At 39.1% G+C, this 8,422-nt stretch overlaps 1 protein-coding gene across 1 annotated transcript; it reads right to left on the reverse strand.

Annotated features, from left to right (window-relative positions):
• Positions 1 to 766: 766 nt before the first annotated feature.
• Positions 767 to 5,373, reverse strand: oxtrb (oxytocin receptor b). The gene is made up of 2 exons (XM_029431783.1): positions 4,449 to 5,373; positions 767 to 1,029 (listed from the first exon to the last, which is right to left on the reverse strand). The coding sequence occupies exons 1-2, from the start codon at positions 5,371 to 5,373 to the stop codon at positions 767 to 769; spliced, it is 1,188 nt and encodes a 395-aa protein (XP_029287643.1).
• Between the last annotated feature and the right edge of the window lie 3,049 nt (positions 5,374 to 8,422).

Genomic DNA, 8,422 nt, shown 5'->3' on the forward strand with positions numbered 1-8,422 from the left:
TCCCAGCTAGATTAAATGTGCGTCAGTATGCCTAAAAACCCAGGTACACTGATAACCCAAATACACCAACCATCTAGAAAACAAGAGATAAAACACATACACACACACAATGAGCAGTGGAAACTATTTACAAAGTGAATTGTATCATACATCATAAAGGACACACACTGTTCGATCTGTAGCACAGAAAAGTCTGCTGAAAACATTGAAGCCAGCCTCCTTCTTGTAAAATGCATTCCTTATTGTTGTTACAGTGGATATATTTGGATAAAGCCATGCCTCTTAATAACCTTAATATCATTCATGCATATCAACATTTTTATTCAACCACCCATAAAATATAATAATATAACTACAAGATGCTTGTACACAAATAAATGCTGCTTTGAAGGGCTAATCAAGCATTACAGTAGCTATAATAGGGCCCATTTGCAAAGAGCAAAGTTATTTTTCTAATCTGCCCTACCTTTCCTAAACTGCAGTTAAAATTGACTGATTTAAAGAAAGAATGTCCTGTGCAACATTAATATAATTATTGTGATAATAAATCAGGACAGCGATCCCAGAAGGACAGAACAACAAACAACTAGGAGCGGGGTATTGTCTGCACAGGAGGTTTACATTGTCTATTTAACTCAATTTAAAAAAGAATGTTGTAATGGCCACTGCCTTGCTGCTGCAGATGATTAAATGCCTGAAATGGGAGAGTTGCAAGATTGCCGGATTGCTCAATTACAGGAAGCCTGGATGGCTTTCAGCTGGCTCCTCAGTGTCCTGATCCCCCTGTGCTGTACGTGTGTGAGAGGCTCCTCTGGCTGCTGGTGTTCTTGATGGCGGAAGTGGAGGAGTTGCTCTTGTGCCTGCACTCTCGATCAGAGCTGCAGGAGGAAGCTGTCAGGTAGTGTCTACAGCAGCAGAAGAAGCACTGCGTCAGGTCATGGAACAGGTGACCAGCAAAGAACATGTAGATCCAGGGGTTACAGCAGCTGTTGAGACTGGCCAGCAACATGGCGATGATGAAGACTATGTCTAGGAAGAAAGACAGAAAAGAATGTGCTTGATGTTTTTTAGTGAATATGTGTATTCTTACAGTGTAAGTTCAAAACTGTAGTTTATTTGGAGTCAATCCCACATAGCACCATATTTATTCAATAACGCATCAAATCTGAGGCTGAAAATTGTTCCAGACAAAAGCACAATTTACTCTTGTTTGGGTAACATTTGCTTTTTCATTTTTCTTTTTGTTATTAAAACAAGACCTTTGAAAGTCATCTTTAAATGTTTCCATCCTCAGTACGAACGCATGGCTTTGGGGCTGTGTGGGACAGGCAGGTAGAGAAGTCCGAAAGCACTTAGAGATTAACATTGTTGCTTTTGGATATTTTGATGGGTTACTATGACAATGACAGAAATGTAAAATATCGCCAGCCTTATCCTCTAAATAAACCTTGCCTATCACCCAGTGCATGCTGGGATAGGCTCCAAGCCCCTGATACCCAAAATAGGATAAGCAGTTTAAATATGGATTGGATGGGTGGAAATCCTGTGTGTGTGTGTGTGTGTGTGTGTGTGTGTGTGTGTGTGTGTGTGTGTGTGTGTGTGTGTGTGTGTGTGTGTGTTCCTCTAGCATCAACATCCAGTTGACGCTTTTGTTGATGAATTGAAATGAAATGAATTGCAATGAAATTGAAAAGGGAACATCTGCGGTCCCACATGAGGATGAATTACAATAACTTTGATCCCCTTGATTTGTCCAATACTTTGTTTTATGGCCTCAGCTGCACTTTATGTTTAATACTAATTCACATACATTATCATGCTAACAGGCTAAACCATGGCTGTAAGCTCTTGTTAACAATGTATTAACATAACTACATTACACAACAATTTGATGTCACAAGTCAAACACCTCCACTTGACATGTTTGTATTTTAGATTTAATCTCGATTTAATAAATATCCGTCCTAGTTCAAGTCAGCTGCACTTTTATTGCCCATCATTTATAAAGAAATATATGAACTGCCATGCTGAAGCATTTCTGAGAACTCCAAAAACATGTGGGATTATCGCTGGAAACAAGGAGAAAGCTTGATGGATGCCACACAAATAGGATTTTAAGCTACCTGACACAAAAATGATAAATGGCTTCAATTAGAAGAGACTGTCCTGGGTGGAAAAATATACCTTATTTTTCTGATTCATTCAAGTGATTACATTTCCAATGGTTGAAGGCACAGAGCACATTAATGGAGCATGCCTTTTGAACAGTGGAAAGTCTTTTTTTTCCTATTCCTTAATGGAGTAAGAGAGATTTAGTGCGTTCTCTTCTTCTCTTCTGCAGTGAAATCGCTGACCTGTTCTGTTCATGGTGCTCTGACTCTCTGCAGTCTTTATTGTGAGAGGTGTGGGGTGCAAAGTGTCAACCAAATGGCTCGTCAAAATGATGAGACATGTTCAACAGATAAGTCAAACATTCCGTCCAGAGATGGTGTTATAGGGAGTGCAGTTCTCTTGAGGAGAAATACCACAAAGTGACAGCTTTCTAACGTTTCTTCTTTTGCCCTGGTATAGTTCTCTTGGACTTACAGCACATTCACTACTTTCTTGTGCTTCCAGAACCAAAAGAAAAACATTCATCTTGGCTGCTTTTCTGTAATATCCTGATGAACAGCTCTTCTGAGATTGAAGTTGGAAAAATGGAAATAGGCTGATGTTGATTTCAAAAGGAGGACTGTGATGATATCACCATCATTTATTTCATAACGACTATGCACATATCAGAGATCATTCTGAGAATTTAAAGTTAAACAAAACATTCCATAAGTGCACAAAGTCAGCTTCCCCTTCACTGTCAGTGGAGCAGGTTTGGCTGCAGGTTGGATAAGGACTGAAGTGCAGATGCTGGGAGAGAGTGTCAGTTGTCACACTTTGAACTTCCCTCAACAATAGGAAAACTTAACCTGAGAGGCATCACTTCAAAGAGACTGCAATAAATCACAGCAGTCAAACAGAAAGTCTATGAAATTTGAATGACCTTTACTGGGTCTGGACAGAAGCCTTTTCTTTTAAACGTCTTGTTTGAAATTGTATCTATAAATACATTTATATTTTTAATCTACCAGTTTCATGAAACTACTCCAAATCCTAAAATCATATTTCAGATATTTCAAATTGCTAGTATCTTTCCTTCTCCCCTCTCTAATTCTTTCCTCCATGCACACATGGAAACCATGTATTTGTTTCTTCTCGTTTACTTTAATTGTTTATTATAATTGAGTTCTTTACTGTGAAATGCAGTAACATTATAATGACTGTCAGTAATAAAGGACATATTAAATAATGATTTTAGTTGTAATCTTAATACAGCATTTATTATAGTGTTGCAATGAAAACCATATACAGTATCTCCACATTTAAGGAAATATTTTGTGTTCCTTTATCAGTTTCTCTCTTTCTTCTTAACAAACGAAAAATGAAAACAGAGCTGTTTTTTTGTTTATGACACGTTGGCCTTTTTGGAAATACAGGAGAGCTACAAGGAGTTTTAATTATGATTTAATAGTTCAGAATTTGAACGTGAACGTGAATTTTTTATAAATTATTTCCACATAATTGTGGCTTTTGAATGCTTTTCAAAATGACATGTTGAAAAGCTACAAATTATGTTTCCGATGCTAAATGGCCGAGTGAGTCTATCCATCCAAACATTATGGGGGCCCATATGCACTTTTTTTTTTAAAGTGCATGAATTCTTGGCTTTAATGTGTTAATGTGCCTGATTTTGTTCAAAACTGCTTGGAAGAAGACTAGAAGAAGACAATTAAGTCTGGCCCATAGCAATAAGTACTTGTAGGCACTTTTGCTCAGATAACGCCACTTGAGAGGTTATGGAGCATGTCTGCTCCCCTGCTCTCGTCCTCTTTAATGGCAAACTCAAAAGATATGAGCGGTAAATCTGAACAAGCTATGTAGTTAAATGGACATTATATAAAGCACCACTGGGAACAGAGAGAGATACTCTTTGAAGTCCTGGTACATTTACTCTCCCAGTGGCTCTGAAGATTTACGGATAACCTCTGAAAATGACACTCCCATTCATCTGCGGTCATTCTGGGGGAAGTCTGAAGTTAAACACCATTGTGTTGCCTTGGAAGTGGAATTGATTGCTTATGTATTCCTCTGAGGTGAATGAATGGCCTTTCAAGACACTTAAGGCGAAAATATAATATAAAATATATAAAAACGGATTTTTCACATAAATTCACCGATATTAATCTTGGACAAAGATGATAGACTGCTTGTGTCAGTCACTGAGTACTTGGCACTCCATAAAGATTGGTCATATCTAAATAAACCAATAAACATACAAGGAAAATTCACTGCTTGTTTCTAGTGAATGCACAACAAACAATTATGAAGATTGTTTTACGAAACAAAGACTGGTTTACCTTCTGTTGGTGCAGCAGGATCCCATGCAGACCACATCTGGACAAAGAAGAAGGGAGTCCAGCACACAATGTAGGCAAGGACCACTACAAATGTCATTTTCACTGTGCGGATCTTTGCTTTTGAGATGAGCCTCACGCTGCTCACGCGACAGAGGGGATGATCACCTTTGGAGGGCCTTTGAGTGAGAACCAGGAAGTGATCCCTTTTGGTTTTTAAATTGAAATTCTGCCATATTTTAAAACATATCAAGCCATAGCAGACGCTTAGAATTGCCACTGGGAAAATGTAAATACTGAGACTCATCCATATGATGTATACTTTGGCACCCCATGGCTGTATAAAGTCTCCCCAGCAGTCATACACGCCGTTCCCGACATCTCTCAGAGAAAATATGTACGCTTGAGGAGTGCTGAATATCAGGCTGAGCACCCAAGAGGCGATCACACAGAAGCGATCCTTTCTCTTGTGCACGGAGCGAAGTGGCTGGCAGATTGCTAAGCACCTGTCGATGGACATCAGGACAAGCATGTAGGTAGATGCAAACATACCCACAACCTGGAGGTATTTGACCAGCCGGCACAGCAAATCCGGCCCGTAGAAGCGAAACGTGATATCCCAAATAAGTTGCGGAAAGACCTGCAAGATTGCAACGACAAGGTCTGCGATGCTCAGGTGCTTCATAAAGTAATACATACGAGACTGGCTGTGCTTGGTGGTGTGGATGGCCAGCAGGACGCACAGGTTGCCGGTCAGAGCGAGCAGCAGCACCAGGACCAGGACGGTAACTTCCACTTTGGCCACTTCTTCATTTCGTTGTAAAGGATTCACTGTGGTGTTTCCTAAATGGCTGTCATTTCCACGACTTGAGTTGCTCCAGGAAACATTCTGCCCCCAACTATTGGGCTCGCGTAAAAGGTCCTCCATCGTGCGCAAAAGCGCCAATTTGGCGCAGCCAGTGATCACATCACAAAACAGACCCAGGACTGTTATCTGCTGTATGGTAGTGCACTTTACTGCCAGCTTACTCTGTTAAAGTTGTGTTTTACTTGCTCTCAGGTTAAATTACTGTATAATCCAAAAGTCAGCGCTCTCTCCTGTAGAGGAACAACATCAAACACTTTAATTGAAAACTCTGATTCATTGCACACCCGACTTAAGCGTTTAAACTATTAAGACTTGTTTTTTTTAGAAGATTACCTAAACCACACCCAAGTGACTGTGTTCAAAGGAAGCTTACCTTTTAAGCCAGTAATTCTATGATCTCGGAGCACCGCACTGCGTCCAGATTGATATCCTACCAATGTCAGTAACCCCCTCCCCTCATCTTATTTTCCTCTGGAGGAAACTGTCTGGGTAGAGTGAGTGCAGAGTGCAGTTATAACTCTTTCTTTCCCTCTCTCTACCTCCCTCCCTATGTCCCCCACCATTTACAGAGTTTATTTTGACTTTGTGGAGAGAGGCATGTAAAATTAAATGTCCCTTAACAGCATCTGGGCAACGTTATCTTGTATTGCACATGATGCTTTCAGTATCTACATTATTGGAAGTAATCCCTTAGTTTCAAAAGGAGTACAATTTCACTACAACCTACAGAGTCTAAAAAGGGTCACTTTTCCAAAGAAAACCACCAAATATGGAAACATATGCTATCTGGAACAGCATGTTGGTTGACTATAATTACATCTAAGACTGTGATGCTGTGCTGTGAACTGGTACTTTATATGCACAGGCTCAATCAGGGGATGATTACAAAAATCATGCCAGGGCAATCGTGCCAGGGCAGTGAGTTGTTAAATCCAGTTAAGCAAAAATGGGGCTGATGGGAGTGATTGTAATATGTGTTTGTGTTCGAACAGAACCATACCAAACAGCTGTCAAAGATAACTAACTCTGTATAGGGGCATATTCAATTTCTCTCATTCCTCCCTGAAGGTCACGAAGGAAGGATTCCTACTGGAAATTGATGCTAACTCAAAATAATTTCCCCTTTTTCAGGCACATGCAGTACATTTGAGCAGCAGATAATTCAACTTACTTAAACAGCCCATCATCCAAAATGTTTGTTTAAATGTCAGATATCTTGTTTTTGAATGAAACCTTTTATTTATTTCTTATTCACTCACATCCAATTGAATGTAATCACAGTTGTTTTTCATTCCGTTTGCACAATAACCTGCCTTCTGAACAGAAACTGGCATCAGTTATATGAAAAAGAAGTCGGCAACTTTAGCTTTTTGCTTGAGTAAAATTACTTATTTTTCTCAACTGTAACATTTGTTCCTTTTCATTTATTAGAAACCCTTGCAGGTGATGTATTGAGTGTATTGTGATTGTCTCGGCGAATAGCTCTCATAATAGAGTGCAAGATACAATCTGACCGGACATGATGGCACATAAATGGGTCTTTTTTGTTTCCAGGAATACCAGATCATGTAGCATCCAGTAAAAGTCAGTGGTCTACAGCCCTGATGTGAAGCACTCCAACACAGTGATAGCACAAAATCAAGTTCTGCAAACTACAACCAAGACGAAGACTTTTGCATTTTAATTTAAGAAGTTTTTGTTTGGCTTGACTAATCATTTTTCATCAGATAACTTTGAAAAGACTGGAAAATTGTTAGAAAAGGCAACTGGGAAGGCTAAAAAGCTAAGCGTCTTAATAACCATGATGTATAATTGGGTGCATAAGCCGCTGATGTCTTGGGTTGTTGCAATCTGCCATCCATCTGTGGGTTAGATGACATAACTGTGTCCAGTAACACTTTGTAAGTCATACCAAATGATCATACAAGTATGTAATATGCTGTGTTTTCAGTCCTGGTTCTCAAAGGAAACACTCAATTGAAATAGTTTAACATTTCTTATGCAACACTCATGTCCAGATGAAAGCATTTTTAATACCTGATTAAATCTGTTTTGATTGGCTACATAAAAGTGAGTACAGAGAAGTGCCTTGTGTGCAAATCTAGGGAATTGTTGTCTTTTTCAATTAAGTTTAAGTTATTTTCAGTATCCATCAAAATAAAGTTATTTATTTGACTTATTAAGACATGAGGTTTCCAAAGTGACTTGTTGTTTCTTGTTGTTTCTTGTTGTGACCTGCTGGAGTCAAGATGGCGCACCTCTGCCGCTCCAAGAAGATTGAGTTGAGATGGCTTGTTTGGCATCAATGTGAAAGATTTCCACGTGGCTCTCAGGTGAGGAGACTGTGGGGGGAAACCCAGGACAGGATGAGTGAGAACAAAAGATTCAACAAGAGATCAAAGAGTGAAACAAGGAGAATTGCAGATGAGGTGAAATGTACAAAGAGTAGAATGAAGGGTAATCATTTATCGACTTTGCAGGAACACACAGCCTCTATTCCAGTAAATGGAAAAAGTAGAAAGATCATTTATGACATGTTGCAGTATTTTCCAGGACATATGCCAAATGGTTGACATGCATTATGTTCCTGATTCGATTTAAGGGGCTGTGAACTGCTTCATATGCAAGTTCTGGTTGATAAAATAGACAGATGTGTGGCCAATATATCATCAAACATTTCATTAAAAACAAGAGGATGTAAAAACCTGTCAACCAAGATGGACATGTTATAAAGCACCTAACAACTTGTATTTTCCTATAACACTCAATAGTTTTGGGGGAAAAAAATCTCTAGATATTATTAAAGAAGAGTTTACACACAAAAACACGGATAATTTGTTTATCAAGACCGTGTAAGTGTGATGAACACATATTATCATATTTGATTGACAGTGACTGGATTCAGAGATGCTACATCTCGAAGTAAACTTTTCCTTACTGCGTTTAGATAAAAAACACAAGTCCATGAAGTCCATGTGGTTGGTTGGATTAAACTATAATGACTGCAAGGCCCCAAGCAGCAAGTTAGTTTGTTTATGCCTCAGGCCCCATCTGAGTGTATCTGCCAAAGGGCTGTGCAAAGTTGTTATCATTCATAAAAGCATCTGAA

This window comes from Cottoperca gobio, chromosome 5 (genome assembly GCF_900634415.1).
Source record: "Cottoperca gobio chromosome 5, fCotGob3.1, whole genome shotgun sequence".
Classification (NCBI taxonomy): Eukaryota; Metazoa; Chordata; class Actinopteri; order Perciformes; family Bovichtidae; genus Cottoperca; species Cottoperca gobio.